General features: G+C 44.9%; 1 protein-coding gene across 2 annotated transcripts in view; it reads left to right on the top strand.

Moving 5' to 3' along the window:
• The window catches only part of FZD3 (frizzled class receptor 3), a 51,585-nt gene that overhangs the window by 15,360 nt on the left and 16,574 nt on the right, over positions 1-19,651 (top strand). For both annotated transcript variants that reach the window (XM_042883538.1, XM_042883539.1), the window contains exons 3-4: positions 12,324-12,520; positions 14,157-15,174. In XM_042883538.1, coding sequence (XP_042739472.1) covers positions 12,324-12,520; positions 14,157-15,174 — 1,215 coding nt within the window. The remainder of the gene's footprint in view (positions 1-12,323; positions 12,521-14,156; positions 15,175-19,651) is intronic.

The raw sequence follows: 19,651 nt of genomic DNA, 5'->3' as shown, positions 1-19,651 counted from the left end.
GAGGGTGGAGAGGCACTGGAACAGGTTGCCCAGGGAGGCTGTGGATGCCCCATCCCTGCAGGCATTCAAGGCCAGGCTGGATGTGGCTCTGGGCAGCCTGGGCTGCTGGTTGGTGACCTGCACACAGCAGGGGTTGGAACTGGATGAGCACTGTGGGCCTTTGCAACCCAGGCCATTCTGTGATTCTATGATCTGGTATTTAGGAGTAGCTGCTGCTGCTGTTGAAGGATTGCCAGAACATTTGTGGCTCAGAATCAGACCCATTCATCACTTCCATGCTGATGAACGTTTCTTGTGCCTTCTTCCTGTGCTGCTTTAATCCTGTTCTCCAATCTGTACAGGTGCATCATGGAGATAGGAATGCAGAGAACAATGTGGTTCAGACTTGAGCCTTTGATTTGAGTTTTAGTGCTTGCTGTTAATTAAGGATGAAGATATTCCAAAAAACAAACACGTATCATGTGATAGTTAAATGCCTTTATGACACTTTAGCTGCATACTTAACAAATGTATTATGTATATAAATTTGTTAAAGTGCAGTTCCCTTCTCTTCAGACCTTCACTCTGGCTTTTTACATGACAAAGTCTGCCTGCTTCTTACAGAAGAATAGTTTCTAACCTCTTGTAGGGAATGCATCGCTAAAGTGGTCAGAATTGATATTTTTCCTCCAACTGCACTTCTACAGAATCCAACAGCTAAAATGCTGAAACGCCTTCAGACTTGTAAGAACGCACAGATGTTTTCCTTATCCTTCCTTTTGAAACCCCAGGCAAATTACTCTTGTTGCTTTGATTTACCTTAATTAAGTGGCATCACAGAAAGGCAACTTAATTCTTTAGATCCATCCGTTACTTTCTCTGACACAATGGGAGGCTGTTGCTTTTGTCTGAGAGAGGAAGCTTCCAGGCTTTTAAAATTTGGGCTTCTGTTCCCCTCCCACTTGGGACTGGTTGCTGTTAGTAGCCAGGGTCACAGAGGGGACTTGGGAAAGGGGAACTGAATGGAAGGCAGGGCTAGAAGAGATGCACAGCTGGCTGTTCTCCTGCAGGGATGGCTGATTGCTCTGCTGTAACCTGTTGTGCCCATCAAAGAGGAGTCAGTTTTGATCTGCATGGTGCCAGGCCTCGTCTTGCAGTGGGAGGCAGCAGGGGCCAAGTAAGAGTGAGACCAGCACGGAGCTACTGGGCAGAACTCATCATAGAGAACTAACAGATGCACGTACATATGCTGCTTTCTGCTCTCCCGTCCCTATCCTGCTTCTTTTGAGGTTGAAGGGACAAAAGGATCTGTGAAGCCTGCTCTGCCCTATGAACTCCCCATGGCTCCGTGGGCAGAAACGCCTTCTGACAGCTCTGAGTGCTGCCAGGTGAGCCCTGCTGTGTCTAACTGAATGGGGCTTCCCTGCCTCATAACCCTACACCTGGCCTTCACTCGTGTGATTTTTTTCCATCCTTTTGCATACGTTTATTTATAAAAGGGATTTTTGTAGTGTTAGGCAATGATTCGAGCAAGCAGTCAGTGGGAAAACACGCACCTTCTTGTCGCATGCATCAGCCTCAATTGCTCACATCTCTAAGCAACTGAATGCAGTCTTTCCTATTCATCTGACCTCTTTTATGGTTTGATCCTACTTACTCCATCCTGCACGTTCCTTAGTTGCAAACATCCCTGCAGTGTGTTCCATGCAGAACCTGACACATGGAATACAATCCCAGCGTGTGTGTGTGTAATTTACTGTTGGAGAGACACCTTTTGAAGGTGCACTACTCCAGCAGCACTGACAGACACTTGCTGATATTTGCCTTTCTTCATTCAATTTCTGTAGCTGACAAAGAGTTGGGGTCTCACCCCATGTCGGGGCTCATGTGTAGCCACAGAATCTTTTTCTCTTCCCTTGTTTCCTTCCAGTTGTGTCCATTCCCTCCTCCCACTGTCTCTTATTAATCCAGTTACTGTGCTGTGACTTGCCTGTAGTGTTTCAAAGGCGTGCAGCATGGGAGCAATGTATCCTAGAAGTACGTTAGTGGTACAGAGAACTGGGCACAAACTTCTGTCCTTGGTGTGAAGCAACATTGGAGCCTTTAAGGGCAAAATATTGTTTAATCTATTTAGAAAAAAGCAGGCATGCTTTTAGGATGCCGGCGAAACAAATAAGCGGAGGCACTGTGGGAATTCCTGTCAAATATTTATCTTGTGAATTATTAACTGCAGGGAAGAAAAATCAACTTCAGGAGCTTGGCTGGATTCTTAATTTGAGAGTTTTGTTGAATCTTTCAGAACTGGTCGTTCGGATGCTTTTTGTAACAGCTCTTTGTCCAGTGGAAGATTGTGTCAGTGCAATTAGTGCTTTTAATTCTCCTTCCCTGTCCTCCCCCGTGGAGTTCATTTGTGACCTCATTAACACAGTGCTGAATAGAAGGGACTGTATCCCCTAAAGAATCTTAAATTTTAATTTGCAGCTGCTGTGCTTTGCCATGTTTTTTTAAAAAGCAGTTAATTATTAAAATTAAATTCAGCAACTAATTATCTTAAAGCTTCTGTTTTGATCAGAAATCAGTTTTAATTTAATATATTGGAGTAAATTGTGAGTTCCTCAGTCTTTCTCTTCCACCTTACAGCCTGCTGAAGCAAAGGGTCCGTTTGGAGCCCTCTTGCTGTTGTGTAGTTATGTAGAAGGTATATATTGGGCTGCTGGGTTGGCTTTCCTTTCTGTTTGTTCTTTCTTTCTGTTGGCAGTGTATTTTTAATCACGTATCCAGGTAAATATATCAGGTTTCCTCAATAAAGCCTAGATGATATCATCTGCCAACGTCTCCTCAGTGAATGCGTGTCAACGCTACCAAGTACTACAGCTTTGTGTTTCTTTTGTTAAAAAATGGCTGAAATAATCACAGAACCAGATGGAATCCCCTGTGAATCCTTTCAGTCAAAATAGTCAGGAAGTGTAGTTGGTGTATGAGGGAGAGGGTAACCAAGCAGTTCTGCTGGTGGAGCTTGGTGAGATGGAGCAGAAGCTGCTGCTCCCCTGGCACTGGGATGCTGCAGCCTCAGCTGAGTGGGATCCTATGCTAATAAATGCATGCAGGGGACAGCAGGGCTATGGAGTTGGTCCGTAAAATCAATCCTGCATTATTCATGCATGTGAAACAACCTGCTGAGTTTGACAATTATCTGCACCAAAACCAAGCTTAGTGTACTAGATCAATAGCAGAAGCTTTCTGGAAATTAATCATGAAGGAAAGAAATAATTGACGAGTTGTAGACAGTGGGTTTTAAATAATGCTCTGTGAATACTCTAATTTTGAGGCCTGAAGATGCAAATCTCCCCTCCTGTTGAACTGTGCTGGTGTCTGAGTATTTTTGTTGGTGTGTAGAGAAAACAGGGGACTTCTACTGAGATAACTCTTAAAATAAGAGTGTGCATTCTATAGATAGATTCTGTTTGCCACTCAGAGTAGTTCTCATAGTACTAATCATAGAATGGCTGGGGATGAAAAGGAAAATGCTCATCCAGTTCCAACCCCCTGCTGTGTGCAGGTCAACAACCAGCAGCCCAAGCTGCCCAGAGCCACATCCAGCCTGGCCTTGAATGCCTGCAGGGATGGGGCATCCACAGCCTCCTTGGGCAACCTGTTCCAGTGCCTCACCACCCTCTGGGGGAAAAACTTCCTCCTCATATCCAACCTAAACCTCCCCTGTCTCAGTTTAAGACCATTTCTCCTTGTCCTATCACCATCCACCCTCACAAACAGCCGTTCCCCCTCCTGTTTCTACGCTCCCTTCAAGTACTGGAAGGCTGCTATGAGGTCTCCCTGGAGCCTTCTCTTCTCCAAGCTAAACAAGCCCAGTTCCCTCAACCTTTCCTCATAGGAGAGGTGCCCAGCAGAGTCTCTTCTTACTCTGTTGTGGACCTTCATAGGAGCAAAATGTGGTCATGTAACCTATCCCCAAGGAGATGCTGATGGTAATGTCACTAAGTGAGGCGTGAGGGATTTTGATGGCTGTTCCTGCTTTCACAGAACGCTGTGAAATACAGCTCAAACCTTAAAATTATTCAAGATGAATCTGCTGTTACATTCTTATCTATGAAACCAGGTTTTTGGCTTGTGAGAGTTTTCACAGCAGCCTGGCTAGCAGGGAAGCAGCAAATGGCTTCCTGAATTCATTTGTGTGTTTCCTCTGTGGTCTTCTGCCTGCAGAAGGTTGTGCTCCTAGCCTTTAACAGTGCTACTGTGCATTCTCTGCCATAGCAAGAAGTCTTTGTCTTCAGTCTCTTGGAGCTAATGCTGTAAAGCTCAAGAGTTTGACTTCAGCATGTCCTTGTAACATATGCAGCATGTGGCTGGCTGTGGGGCAATGAACTCTGCCAGGGGTATTTGCTGAAACTCACTGGAAGCTTGCTGAGATGCTACGCCTGCAAAAAGCTCACCTTAGACAAAATGAATTGATTGACTTTATAAAATTGTGTGCTGAGCCTACAGGAAGAATATTTAGATTCTGACACATAAAGGCCACATCATTCTGGATCTTGACCTGGCTCTTTACGCTGCTGCTGCTTCAAAGCCAGCGCATACAGCTTTGAGGTGAGTTTTGTGGATGGTTTAAGTCAGTCTTAAGCCCAGGCTGCTGTGAAGTAGGCTAGTGGCAGGGGAAAGGGCAGGGGCCCGTTAACGTAGGCTTACTGTGAGCCTGCAGCCTAAAAGTGCCTGGAATGACAACTTTAATTTGTCCTTAATTCGCAGTCGTAAAGGAGACTGACAGTGACAGCTCCGCAGTGCACATTTTAAGGGAGGTGACACACTTGTTAATCTGTCAGGATGCACTTTGGCTTGAATGAGTGAACATAAGGTTTCCTCCTTTCTCATCCCAGTGGTTTGTGCTGCCTTGTAATATTGAGCTCTTAGATATTCAGTAAGGAACGGTTGCTGTTGGACAAGGAGTAGCCATCAAGCTTTTGTGGAACTAAAGTAGAAGCGTTCAATATTGCTTACGTAATATTTTAGAAATCCAACTGGTCTGCTTTTATTCTGCAGGGTGGCATTATGTTGTTTATTATGTGGCAGACACTGTCATTCTGGCTGATGGAAATCAAAAAGGCGAAGCTGCACTGCGGGGGGTTTTGAAGCTTGGCTGTGTCTTCACCGTATCTTCTCTCATGTTTCTTATTTTTAGAAATTCCCTTTTTTAAACTCTGAAGATCTTGATCTGGCTGCTGACTCCGTTATGTGCTTTCTCAAGATAGTGTCAAGTCTTCTAACAAATCTTCATACCAAATGCTTTTCCTCCTTCACTCAGCACGATGGATTTTTGAGCGCTGTGCCAGCAGTGGAATTTTATCCTCTTCATTCGTGTTCTCCTCAAGGAAGACAGACCTCCCTCGAGTTGGCAGAAATAGTCCTCCAGTCCCTGACGTGCAGATCAGGCTGCAGTGGCAGAGCCGAGGGAGAGGAAAGGTCGTTATCACTAACATTCCTCTTCTCTTAATGGGTATCTCTCTCCTTCCCACAGTGACAGCAGCACTTGGAGCGTGTTTTGGCAGTCATCAAAGCATTGATTGCGCTCAGTTCGTACTTGAAAGGTTGTCTTTTTGACCACAGGATATAGAAATGTGTTATTTAAATTAAAATTATGGCTCTGTCAAGACTCGTGGCTCCTGCTGTATAGTTTCTTGCTTGTCTGGGCAAGCGTGCTTTACGGTGTCTTAACTTAATGGTGTCTAAAATACTGGCCAAAGGGCTGTATGTTTATTTCTCTGTAGTACCTTGGAATTCTCCCAAGCCCATCACAGCAGGCATATGGAGAGGAAGGAGGAAGTCCAAGCAGTCTCAGCTGTCTTATAAAAACTAACACTTCTTGCAAATGGAATTTGTTACCAGGGCCACCCATCTGCATCCGTCAGTTCTTAAAATGTAAAGATCACATTGAGGAAAAGTGCAGTTTGACAGATGGATGCCATCTTTTCAGTGTCTTCCAAAGGAACTTTGGAATTTAAAATGAAGCAGAGACCTCTTTAAAGAACAAGAACAGATGGCTTTGCCTTTTAGTCACACAGACAGAGATAGATGTCATTTTCTGTCTTTTAACTACTTTTATCTTTTATCCTGCTTTGTTTCTCCTGTACTTGAGAAATGATCTCCAGCAGTCTGTGTGCAGACCAGAAAGCTTAGGATGGGTTGCACGATTGCTGCCCTGTCATGTGGGATATTGGACTGTGTGCTTTGTAAAGGTCCACACAGAAAGTGTGGGCACATCCCTTATCCCTGCTCTGGAAGAAAACCAGAAATGTGACTCTGTTTTGCTTGTTCATGTCTGTGTCACGTTGCAAAGCTAAAAATAAAATCTCTAAGTTTCTCCAGACAGGGAAGTTAACAGTGAGGTAAGCTCTTAATGTAGATTATGCTAAGAGTTTTGCCCCAAATTTATCTTGGCACTATGCATTAAAAGCAGACTTTGGTAAATAAATCAGTCTGCTGCCCTCTGAAAACAACCTGCAGTACCTGTGCAGTGGAGCTGCACTTAGAATCATAGAATCACCAAGGTTGGAAAAGACCTCAAAGCTCATCCAGTCCAACCGTTCACCTATTCCCAGTAGCTCCCACTAAACCATGTCCCTCAACACAACATCCAGCCTTTCCTTGAACACCCCCAGGCTCGGTGACTCCACCACCTCCCTGGGCATCCATTGCAGTGCCTGACCACCCTTTCTGAAAAGTAATACTTCCTCATGTCCAGCCTGAATCTCCCCTGCCGTAGCTTGAAACCATTCCCCCTGGTCCTATCACTGATGACACGAGAGAAGAGGCCGACCCCCAGCTCACTACAACCTCCCTTCAGGAAGTTATAGAGAGCAATAAGGTCTCCCCTGAGCCTCCTCTTCTCCAGGCTGAACATTCCCAGCTCCTTCAGCCTCTCCTCATATGGCCTGTGTTCCAGACCCCTCACCAGCTTTGTTGCCCTTCTTTGAACACGTTCCAGGGCCTCAATATCTTTCTTGCAGTGAGGGGCCCAAAACTGGACACAGTACTCGAGGTGCGGCCTCGCGAGTGCTGAATATAGGGGAACAATCACCTCTCTGCTCCTGCTTGCAACACTGTTTCTGATGCAAGTCAGGATGCCATTGGCCTTCTTGGCCGCCTTCAAAATCCCTTTAAGGTGAGCAAGGGCAAATTGTTTCCAAAGGAAATGGGTGTACTCTCCCATACCCAGTGTGCCTTCCTGACCTTTCTGCACCTGTTGCTTAGATGGCAATGGGGTGCTATCCAACTCAGGGCACAACTGAAGAGCAGGAAGGAGCTTTTGTCACATCCCCTGTGCTTTTGAAGAGGCAGAAGCCCTCACTCACTGCTCCTTGTATGCCACTGCCCCGTGCTGTCTGTGTGCACGCCTCGTTTTTAGGAAACACTCGTTAGGATTGGTCAGGGTTCTGAAGTTGGGCCTCAGTTGAAGCTGGCAGCAGCAGTGTAAGCACTGCAGCCGTTGTTCAGCTCGGAGCATCAACTGGGAGCAGCTCACTGCTAATGTCAGGTTACATTTGTGTACCAGCATGACTGGGGGGTAAATGCTCCAGGAAACCTAGAGAGATTCAGAGGAGCGTGCAGGTCAGAACCATCAGAGAACAAATTGCCACTGTCTCAAGAAAACCAATTCTGCCTGAAACAGTCTCAGGAGAGCATTCACAGGAGCTGCTGTGCTGTCAGAGCCGTGCCAGCCACTCAGGATGAGAAGTGTAGTTACTGAAAGCAGGAGGCAGTACCGTGTTTGCTCTCTAACTAGCAGTTATCTGAAGACAGAAACTGCAGCATCTTTGATTCTCCTGGGGACGTGGCCTGGAAAGCAATGCTGCCTGGGTGCTTTGAGATACAGTTTAAGATTTTTTCCAATAAATAGCAAGCTGAATTCAGACAACGGGCAACGTGGGCCAGAAGGAACAGACTGTGTGGCTGCCCTGAGGCACTTGCTTCCACCAGAGGATTGCAGCGGTAATTGATAGTCAGAGCATCCCTCCTTTCCCACAAGCCTGGGGGGAGAAAACTTCCCTTCTTCCTTCTGTGAGTTTATGAGAATGCTTCCTGTTTGGTTTTTATATGGAGAGAAAGGAACATCTAGCCAAAAAGAATGGTGAGAGATTGCCAACGTAATTCTGTTTCCATTTTACAATTGCTGCTTCCCAACAAGGCAGCTCAATGGCTACTGCTGTGTAAAATGAAAGGTAGAATGGGTTATTATCTCAGAGCTGTGAGAAGCCTGAAACTGTACCACAGCTCTGTGATGATATAGCTGCCATTGTTGCTCGTGCTTTGTAAGCACAAGTGGGAATTTGCTAAATATATATATTTAGGAGGAAAAACTGGTGCCCATCTTTGTGGCTCTCGTTTGTCCTTCATCTCCTCCTGAAAAGCAAAAGAATAAAGGTGGGAGATGGCCATTACAGCATTGGCAGGCTCTGTCCTTTCAGCAGGTGGGAGCTGTAGGGAGGGAAGGAGCTGGGGCCACACCAAATGAGTTGGGCTATTTCTTACAGCAACTTTGCAAAGAGAATTCTGGGAAGGAGGGAAAAAAGAGAAAGATAAGGTTGTAGTGCAAGTTGGACTGCTCTGAGGAGAGCAACGATATGTGAGTGTGGCATTTGATTTGATGTACAACACCTGCATGGCATTGCACGGGAGCGATGCAAGTACTGACTCAGCCTGAAAGAAGCCAAGCTGGGATTGCAGTTGTTATCATGGGGCTAGAGGGAATTTGCATGGTTTTTCTCAGAGTTAGAAGAAACACCGAGCATGCAGCTTCAATTATACTGCTCAGTTATGTGATCTGGCATATTTTAAATGCTTAAGTGCCTTTGGGAGCAGCACAAGTGTTCATCTCATCTTAAACATTAATTTCTTCACTGTTTTGGATTTCCCTTGGCTTGGCCTGGACTACAGAAATTTGTTCGACTGCTGCATCTCCTCTTGTCCTCTTCCTTTTTGCTCTGTGTGTTGAGTTGTTCCACATGCATTCTTCAAAAGCTCAATGCATTTGAACAGAGAGCCTTTTGTCAGGCACCAAAGTGGGGTAGGGCTGAATGTTACAACTTGCACTGCTTCCCTGGGCAAGATCATAAAAAAGTTTCTTAATCTTCTTGGCTTTCTTTTTAACAGTGGAAAGCATAATCTGTAGTCTGGAATTGACTTTTCATCCAAGGAGCTGCTAAGGAGGAGTGAGATAATTTTAGAGTTAGGCTGCTTACAGACTGAGCAGCCTACAGGCACAAATGCTGCTGTTGCTGATCAAAAGCAAGAAAGTTTCTCTTCCCCTGTCTTCTAGGGAATCGGAGAATCACAGAATGGCCTGGGTTGCAAAGGCCCACAGTGCTCATCCAGTTCCAACCCCTGCTGTGTGCAGGTCACCAACCAGCAGCCCAGGCTGCCCAGAGCCACATCCAGCCTGGCCTTGAATGCCTGCAGGGATGGGGCATCCACAGCCTCCTTGGGCAACCTGTTCTACTGCCTCACCACCCTCTGGGTGAAAAACTTCCTCCTCATATCCAACCTAAACCTCCCCTGTCTCAGTTTAAAACCATTCCCCTTGTCCTATCACCATCCACTCTCGAATGGTTTTCAAGTTTTCTGTTATCTAGTCTTTTTATGATTGTAAAATGAATTGCTGTAATTCATAAGGGTTTTTGTCCATCTGCAGGTGCTATTTTCATAGAATCCCAGTATGATTTGTGTTGGAAGAGACCTCAAAGCCCACCAGTGCCCCCTGTGCCATGGGCAGGGACACATCCTTGCAGCCCAGGCTGCCCAGGGCCTGACCCAGCCTGCCTTTGGGCACTGCCATGGATGGGGCACTCACAGTTTCTCTGGGCAGCACTGTCAGGGCCACGCTGCCCTCATCTTGAAGAATTTCTTCCCAACATCTAACCTAAATCTCCCCTCTTTTTGTTTAGAACTATTTTCCCTTGTGCTATCACCATTTGCACAAAAGGCAGGATGGTATGAGAGAGGCCTGGAGCTGCTGAGAAACAAACAGCCAGCTGTAGTGGAGCAGTCCTATTAAATTATACCTATTTAAGTAGATTTCATTCATGTCATTTGGCCTTAGTTTGTCTGTACTGTCTTTTGAGGAGTTTGGCAAGACCATACTCAAAACCAGACTTGCTCTTTGCGGTGATAAAGAACCTTAAGCACAGCTAACATACCCTCTAGGGCACAAGGAACTTTGCCAGTAGAGATTCAATTATATCTGTGTTATTTCAGATGTTCTATGCGTCTTCTACCCAACTTCCAGCTGCTATGCCTGATGGGAGCAAGTTTGCACAGAGCCTGCATGCTGTCTGCTGTGCCCATCAGAGGATGGATCTTGTGTCAGGTTGTCCAGGTGCACATGGATGTCCCCACCTTAAGATAGTGTGACAGCGATGGGACAGGGGGGAATGGTTTTAAACTGAGACAGGGGAGGTTTAGGTTAGATATTAGAAGGAAGTTTTTCACACAGAGGGTGTTAAAAAAAAATGTTTCTAGCTCTCAAAGCAGCTTACTCTTCAGTTTTGGTTACAGTAAGATTGAGGTTTTTCTATATATAGCCATTTCATTTGTGTCCTGCCAGTGCAGCACAGAGCGAAGATTAGATGTGTTGTTAATCCTGCAAGGCTGTGCAGAGCAGGCTGGGATGAATGGACTTGTTAGAAAAATCAGTCTAGAGTTCACGTTAGTGTTCCCTCTGGTATTGCCATTGGCCAAGAACTGTCACCTTTCCCCTTCAAGTTATTGTCTGAAATATAAGTTAAGGAAAAGAAGTGGCTTACTAATATGCCTCTGCTACCTCTCCGGTTTGGAGGTAGCGGAGTAATTCAATAATTCTTACACTGTTTTGTTGTATTCTAATGTGTTTTAATATTATGTAGTTGGAGGGGACCCTTAAAGGTCATTTAGCCCAGTGCCCTGCAGTGAGCAGGGACACCCACAGCTCCATCAGTGGTCGGAGCCCATCCAGCCTGACCTTGGCTGTCTGCAGGGATGGGGCACCACTGCCCCTCAGGGCGACCTGTGCCAGTGCCTCACTGCCCTTACTGTAAACAACTTCTTTTATCCAATCTAACTCTTCCCTCTTTTAGTGAGAAACCATTTCCCTTGCCCTATCACAACAGATCCTGTGAAAGTGTCTGTGCCCTTTCTCACTGCCCCCTCTCGTCCAGGCTCTCAGCCTGTCCTCATAGGAGAGGTGTTCCATCCCTGGGGTCATTTTGGTTGCCCTAAAATAGGGCCACATAACAGTAAGGAGGGCCACATGACAGTAAGAAGGTAGCACAGTTTATCAGCATGCACCAATTTTCACGACTCTGTAAATCCCTGCTCTACTTCTTTCCTTATATTTCACCTTTCAAAATGCTTAATTACAGCTGCATGTTGGCTAATTGTGATAGATTTTCCCTCAGTGCTTCCAAAGAGCTCTCACCATTATCACTGTTACTTGAATCTGTTATCAGACAACAAGTAGCACAAGATAGCACTTATTTTTCTGATGGGTTTTGTTCAGGCTTTCATTTCCTGATGCTTTCTGGTTAGGTAAAAACAGGCATACTTGTAGCTTCACTGTGCTTACAGCTGTGTTCTTGAAGCCTGGGAGTATTTGTGCCTGAGGTAGCACACGTGTTGGGATTGCTTTCTGCCTGCAGATACACCCTGCTGATAGAGCTGAGATTTTAACAGAAGACAAGATGATGAGGAAAGAATGTAATGGGAAATGTCCTGCGTTTGCATCTTGTAGAAGCAATCAAAATGAAGAACCCAGGCCTCCTGAAAATAATTCAAGAAATAGATGATTTTCAGATGATCTAATCAGTAAACTGTATCTTAAAAAAATCACAGCTTTATTTCTGTACTGTGAAGGAGCCTTGCATTATCCAGTATTACCCAGATTGTGATCTCATCAGCTGAATGCGGGTTCTTCATATTATCTACTAAATAAGCAGCTGGCAATTCACAATACGTCTGTCCTTTAAACAAGCAGCGTAAAGAAGTTCCTATGATGTTTATTGGAGAATATTAGTCTAAGCTCAAATCCTCAAAGGTGTTTAGCTATCTAATTCCCATTGATTCTGATGCAGATTGCATACATAAATGTCTCTGGTGAGTCTTTGTTGTTGTCCCCAGGCTTCTCCATTGCCTGTCTTCCTAAAAACGTAAGTGCTGCATTATGATGAGGCATTGTTCATGGAAAGAAGGTTATGGTTGTGGTTGTGGAAGCCCTAACTCCTCATGAATCAAATTACAGCTTCCTGCTGATGTTCTACGAAACCGCTAGCTGAAGCTCTTGAATTCTCCCTTTTCTTTTGTAGCCATTTCATCCGATGGTGAATTTGGAATGTTCCAGAGATTTTCGACCATTTCTTTGTGCCCTCTACGCTCCCGTGTGCATGGAGTATGGCCGTGTCACGCTGCCGTGTCGCAGACTCTGCCAAAGAGCGTACAGCGAATGCTCCAAACTCATGGAGATGTTTGGAGTCTCTTGGCCTGAGGATATGGAGTGTACCAGGTGAGCAAACCTGTTGTTTCACAATCATGGGCTGAAATTTTAGTGCCTGCTGGGATATTCTGTGATTTGAAACAGATATTGTTCTTTACCAAGAGAGTGGTGAGGTGCTGGAACAGCTGCCCAGAGAGGCTGTGATGCCCCGTCCATCCCTGCAGGTGTTCAAGGCCAGGTTGGATGGGGCCCTGGGCAGCCTGGGCTGCTATGAAATGGGGAGGTTGGTGGCCCTGCGTGTGGCAGGGGGTTGGAGCTTCGTGATCCTTGAGGTCCCTTCCAACCCAACCATTCTGTGATTCTGTGAGGAAACTAGATTCATATTTCTGTCATCTACCCAAGAGATTAATTGAAAATTTAAATAGGCAGTTCCTGTAAGAAGTGCATACATATTCACACTCTAATGATATACCTATTTTCCTCATCATGTATGCAGACCTGGCTTTGTCTGGAATACCAAAGTAGGATACATGGTGCTAAATTCTTCTGAGAGAAGAAGTGCCAAGTTACATATACTGGAGATGAAGGGTCAGTTTTTCTGAGGGGAGCTGGCTGGGTTCAACAAGCATCTAAAATCTCAAAGCTCTGTTTTCAGAGTGTCTGCCTCATGCTGTATGGAAAGATGTTTTCAGCTTTACATTTCAGAAATAATGTTACAGCAAAGTATTCCAGGGTGTTCTAATTTATATGAAATGATGTAGCTGAAATGGAAAACAATCTCTTCATGCATTTTTTTTTGAATACGTGACTTAACAGCTAATAGCATTCAGGAGTGCAATCAGAAGAAATAGTCCCTTATAGTTGAATAGGAGAGAATAGAAAACAATGAAAAGCGTTTATTTTAGCAAAGAGAAAGTCAGAGGATGTTTCTAGGTCCTGGTAATCAGGGTCAAAGATTGCTCTGTCTGTGCTGCAAACAGATGGCTGGGCCCTGTAGGTCCTCCTAAGACCAATGTCAGTAGTGAAATTTCAAAACTGGAGATAAAACTCTGGAAGCTTTACTCATGCTTTGTTAGTGTCAATGCACCAAACGTGCACTGTGGCAGAGAAGCAAGCATGTTTAGTTTAAGCTCAGTGCTTGCTGAGGCAGTAATGTCTAACAGGGGAGGAACCAAACAGCCAAACTTACCGAAAGCGTAAGATTGCATCTCAGCACACCTTGCCCTAATTGTGGAAATATCTTCATTCTAATTTCAGTGTATTAGTGCTAGTGTTAATGCTAGTTGGATGTTTGGTCTAACTAGTGCGGTATCCTGCCTGATGGCAGCTAGTAGGGTTGTTTAGGGAAAGGGTTTTAAGTGCCCTATAAAATCATTCTTCCTTGGGCACAGTAAAGCTAAATGTAGAGACTTCCTGACATGAATTGTGTATCTTCACTCTTATGCTTAAGGCCTCAACATTCCCCTTACCCATTTGTTTCTCTATTTTCACACGTACTTCATAGTTTTGACATCTACTGCAGTCTGGGACGGGAAGTTCTAAAGCTTGTTTATGTTTGGAATAGTAATCTGTGGATTACCTGTTATGTGGATTGTCTCTGCTTTCTTTCCAGTCTCAGTGCCTAATGTCAGACATGTAAGTGAGGCTAGCAGCCTTTGCACACTACACGTGCCTTTCTTGTAAATCATTCTTTCTTGCTTTCTAGATTCCCGGATTGTGATGAGCCGTATCCTCGTCTTGTTGACCTCAGTTTGGGTGGGGAGCCCACAGAAGAGGCCCCCATGGCGGTACAGAGGGATTATGGTTTTTGGTGTCCTCGAGAGTTGAAAATAGACCCCGATCTGGGTTACTCTTTCCTGAGGGTACGGGACTGTTCCCCTCCTTGTCCAAATATGTACTTCCGGCGTGAAGAGCTCTCCTTTGCTCGCTACTTCATCGGAGTGATCTCCATCGTCTGCCTTTCTGCTACCTTGTTTACTTTTTTAACTTTTCTGATCGATGTCACAAGATTTCGCTATCCAGAAAGACCGATAATATTTTACGCCGTCTGTTACATGATGGTGTCATTAATCTTCTTCATTGGCTTTCTGCTTGAAGACCGAGTAGCGTGTAACGCGTCTAGTCCTGCCCAGTACAAGGCTTCCACGGTGACGCAGGGCTCTCACAACAAAGCCTGTACCATGCTTTTCATGGTGCTCTATTTCTTTACCATGGCTGGCAGTGTTTGGTGGGTCATTCTTACCATCACGTGGTTCTTGGCAGCCGTGCCAAAATGGGGCAGTGAAGCGATCGAGAAGAAAGCGTTGCTCTTCCACGCCAGCGCCTGGGGCATTCCAGGAACTCTAACCATCGTCCTCTTAGCAATGAATAAAATTGAAGGTGACAATATTAGCGGCGTATGTTTTGTTGGCCTCTATGATGTGGATGCATTAAGATACTTTGTACTTGCACCCCTCTGCCTGTATGTTGTTGTTGGAGTTTCCCTTCTGCTAGCTGGCATTATCTCTCTCAATCGGGTTCGCATTGAAATCCCATTAGAAAAAGAGAACCAGGACAAGCTAGTGAAGTTCATGATCCGGATTGGCGTGTTCAGTGTTCTGTACCTCGTGCCACTGTTGGTTGTAATTGGCTGCTATTTCTATGAGCAGGCTTATCGAGGGGTGTGGGAGACGACGTGGATTCAAGAACGCTGCAGGGAATATCACATCCCGTGTCCTTACCAGGTGAGGAAATCGATATCAAGTGTTGAAGTGTTCAGCAGTGCAGAAACTGGATGTTGTGAGGCTGCGGTAAGACTTTATTGTCATCTTTATTGAAAGTGGTGCTATTCCCATAAGGGAAGTTCTTGCCCTGCTCGAGGTATTGGGATAAAGACTTAGACCTTCTGGAAGATTAAGCATGATTGGAAGCTTTGCATCAGCTGCTTGGCACTTGTTTGTTACAGATAATGTCTTTGGTGTTCCTCGGCTGTGTAGAACCTGCACAGGTTATAAAGATGCTGGTTTAAACCAACTTGATGAGCAGATCTGAGTGAGTTTACTGTTGGTCTCTAGTGATGTGGTAGGAGTTTTGGCATTTAAGCCGAGCTGTAATCAGCCTCCTTACTGCGTTTTCTGGATTCTGTTGGTCTTCCCTAACAGTTCTGTTGCCTTCATCAGCTTACACATTCTGTGCTTGTTTTAGAGCAATCCATGCACGTGTCAGAAACAACTGTGTGAAATCTGGTTTGAAATGTCTCCTGAGAGAAGTCAGAGCTTACAGCTCTTCAGTTCTGTCTGTAAAGAAAATTACGTGTACCTGCCTGCTGTTTAATTGAGCTGTCGCAGGGACAGGAGGCAGTTAAGAGCATTAGCTATCAAGCTGTCCACCATTTACTTCATCATTATGCTATTATAGTTGTAGATGAAGTACTGTGTTAATTATTCAAATCCTACTTTCCTTCTTTTTTGAACCAAAGTGGTGAGTTGGATTTGGAATGATATTTCTTCTGCAACTGATTTGAAAGCAACTTGAATTCAGAAGGGCTGTACAGCAGCTGGCTATTATGTGGTGGTGTAAAGATTTTTACAAAGTCAGTATGTTGGCTCTGAAGCAGTTGAAACACTGGCTGGATCATCAAAGCTCACATTTTAATGCAGAAAAATATCACTTTGAGGTTTGGCTTAGGTTATGTAGCTTGATAAGAATCCTTTTATTACCTTTTAACCCTTTTTATTGTTTTCTCTTCCATTTTATTAGGGTGTGACTCTTCCCTGCCATCCAATGTGCAAGCATTTTTATGGCAGGAAATATCTGTCAGTGGGTGTGTTCAGTTTCATTTGCTTGATTGACTCTTCATTGCTGCACTTTTTAATATGTTACATTGATTAATGCATACAAAGAGAGAAAGAGAGAGATGTGTTTTTATCTCACTTGTTGTCAAATGCCCTTCCATATGTCTGTCAGAAATGAATGTTGCTTTCTCGTAATGTAGAAGAAAAACTGTTTTAAATGTTGAAACTTCTGATGTCTCAGGACCAGAATCCTGGTTTGTAGCATGATGAAAACATGTGTAAAAGGCTGCTGGAGTCTCCAGCAAACCATTCACATAATGGCTCAGCAGGAGTCAAAAGAACAATAATGCTTTCATTCATGTCAAATTGGGTTGAAGGACCCATAGACCCTAGGGAGCGTTAGAAAGGTTTTTCTTCTAACCCATTCCATTTTTTTTTCTTAAGCTGAACATGCTTCTCCATTTAAACTATGCTGACACAGAACTGCAGCAGATGAACAAAGCAGCGGCAGAAATCATGTTGTACTTAGTTTGTGCAAGTGAAATGAATTATTAAATTAGAGGAACCTTAAAGCTTTCTAGAGAGCGTCGCTCAGAAATAAGACGGTATTTTTCTCAGCCTTAACGTTATTTAACTCCAGTTTCAAATGTATGAATTTCAGTTCTGTCATGCTTGAAGAAACGTCTATCCTAAGCTGATTGCACAGTAAGTGTAGGGTTTTCTGTGCGTAACTCCGCTGGGTTTGTACTGCAGTTTGCTGCCTGTGTAGGTGTGCTTCGTCCAACAGCAGCAAATCTGAGGTTAAAAATTGATCGATCCGTTCAACCGTTGCTTCAGCTTTGTCATCACAGGATGATGCCACAGTAAATCGTTCTGGAGAACCGCTCATGGGGGGTGGAGTATGCAGCTGACACAGCACGTCTCTCCTGGGTGGCTCCTTGTGCAGAAGATCATCGTGCTGCAGATGCTCCTGGCTGCTGCCAAGCCAGAGGGAGCCTCAGCAAGTGGGGCTCAAGTGAAAAATGGGAACATTTCTCGGAGTGCTTAAAATGGGCAAAATAGTTTCGGAAAGATCCCAAATTAGAGAAAGCAAATAGATACCTTTATGCTTTGATTTTCTGGCTACTTGTGTGCTTCTGGGGTCAGGCTGGCTACATATCACCGTGTTATTTGTGGGATCTAGGAGGCAGCTGTCACTTGCCTTGCAAAATGTTTAGCTCTTCTACCTGCTGTCTGTCCTGACACAATTAGATCCATGCCATTCCTGCTATTTCTGTTAATCTGAGCAGTGTAAATCTTGTGCATATCAATGAAAGCTGTTTTTTTGTTTTGGCCACAAAGGTATGAAAATATTCCAATGTTCCCTCTCTTTGAGGAGAAGATGCAGGGCAAACTGGAGCTGGTGTTACCTTAGCTTGCCTTCTCTCTGCACTGCTGGTTCCTGGGAGAGATGAAGAGGCATGGGAAGGTTTTCTGAAAGCGTGCAGCAGCTCTCCTCATGAACACGTCCTGGTGCTCACGTTTCTCTAGAATTTTTGGCTGCTGGAGGTCAGGTAGCAGCTTTAGGCTGGGCAGCAAATGCCAAAAACAGACAGCAGTCATCCCTCTTGTGCTGTGGCTGTGAGGGCACAGAGCTTAATCCACCAGAAATGGAGTGGAGGGAGTGTTGTTCCCTTTAGTGTCCTGTAGCAACAAAAGAAACCCGACACAAAATGAGTATGTTGAGAAGTAATAATTATTTATGGTATGTACAAGCAATGCAGTTGTACTTTCCCCATTACAGGAGAGATGCACTGCTTTTGTGGGTATCAACTTTATAGAATGGCTTAGGTTGGAGGGGATCTTGAAGACCATCTGGTCCCAATCCCCTGCCATGGGCAGGGCTGCCATGCACTACATCAGGCTGCCCAGTATCCCATCCAACCTGGCCTTGAGTACCTTCAGGGATGGGGCATCCATAGCTTCTCTGGGTAGCAGTGCCAGAACCTCACTTGTCTGGGTAAAGAATTTCCTCCTAGCATCTTACCTAAGTCTCCCCTCTTTTAGTTTGAAGCCGTTCCCCCTTGCCATATTACTGTCAGACCATGTAAAAAGCTGGTCCCCTTCCTGCTTGTAAGCTCCTTGTACTGGAAGGCTGCAATGAAGTCTCCCTGCAGCCTTCTCCATGCTGAACAAGCCCAACTCCTTCAACCTTTCTTCATAGCAGAGGCACTTCAGCCCTTTGATCTTCACAGCTCTCCTCTGGCCCTGCTCCAACAGCCCCACATCCATCCTGTACCAGGGGCCCCAGACCTGGATGCAGTGCTGCAGTTGGGGCCTCACGAGGGCAGAGTGGAGGGGGACGATCACCTCCCTGCCCTGCTGCCGCCCTCTGCTGATGCAGCCCAGGATGCTGCTGGCTGATTCATGCCCAGCCACTTGTTCACCAGGACCCCCAGGTCCTTTCTCTGCAGGGCTGCTCTCAAGTTCTTCTCCCAGACTGTGTCATATCAGGGATTTCCTTGCCCCAAGTGCAACATTTGCACGTGGCCTTGTTGAACCTCGTTAGGTTCTTGTGTGCACTTAGACAGGATTTGGGGAGCGAAGCACTCAGGGAGTTTAGTATCAGCCTGGGCAGATTTCTTAATTTAGCTTAAAATATTAAAGCTTTTATATGAGATCATCCTTCTTTCAATATGAATGATGACAAATTGAATAACTTATTACCAGAAATAATTATTTTATGCTAGAAGGACCATTCACAGTCATTGCAGTGCTGTAAACTGTTTCCAGAGGATCACTCCTCTGAAATACCTACTCACAGCAGCCTAACAGTGCCTTCACCTGTTCCTCTCCATTCTCAACATTGTTGGGACATTCTTCTTGTTCTTGAGGGGCAAATTACATCTTTGTAATTTACTTTCAACGCACCAATATTCAAAGGAGCAGCTGAATTTTATGTTGATTCCTCACTTTCCATTCATGGCCATAAAAAAGAAATGGATGCTTGTCCTCAAAAAGCAGATGAAAGTTTTTCTGGAAGGAGAGTTCATGTAGTGGAAAGTAATATTAGTTTGCACAGCCATAGGGCCTCCTATTCCCGTCATAAACATGTAGTATTTGAGCTGGGCTGCGTGCATTAAAATTCTGACCTGGAGGTTGTATCTCTGATATATGGTCTTTTATGAGAGCGTAGCACAGTTTTTGCATCGAGGTGAGGTGCAGCATTGAAGCACAAAATCAGGGAATCCAATCATAAAATAACCACATCTACAGGATGTAGATGTACAAAGAACAAAGGAGTCTGGCAGAGTTTTCATAGAACCATAGGGGATGGAAGGAAGGGACCCTACAGATACCTCATTCCAACCCCCTGTGGTTCCTCTTTCTGTTCCTCTTGGGAGTGACAAAGGCAATCACCCTGGGACACTGATTTATTCCCATCCAT

This window comes from Lagopus leucura, unplaced genomic scaffold, assembly GCF_019238085.1.
Source record: "Lagopus leucura isolate 7727_CA_CO unplaced genomic scaffold, USGS_WTPT01 Super-Scaffold_100038, whole genome shotgun sequence".
NCBI classification, from domain to species: Eukaryota; Metazoa; Chordata; class Aves; order Galliformes; family Phasianidae; genus Lagopus; species Lagopus leucura.
The sequence above is the reverse complement of the archived record's forward strand: the minus strand, read 5'-3'. Positions and strand labels throughout refer to the sequence as shown.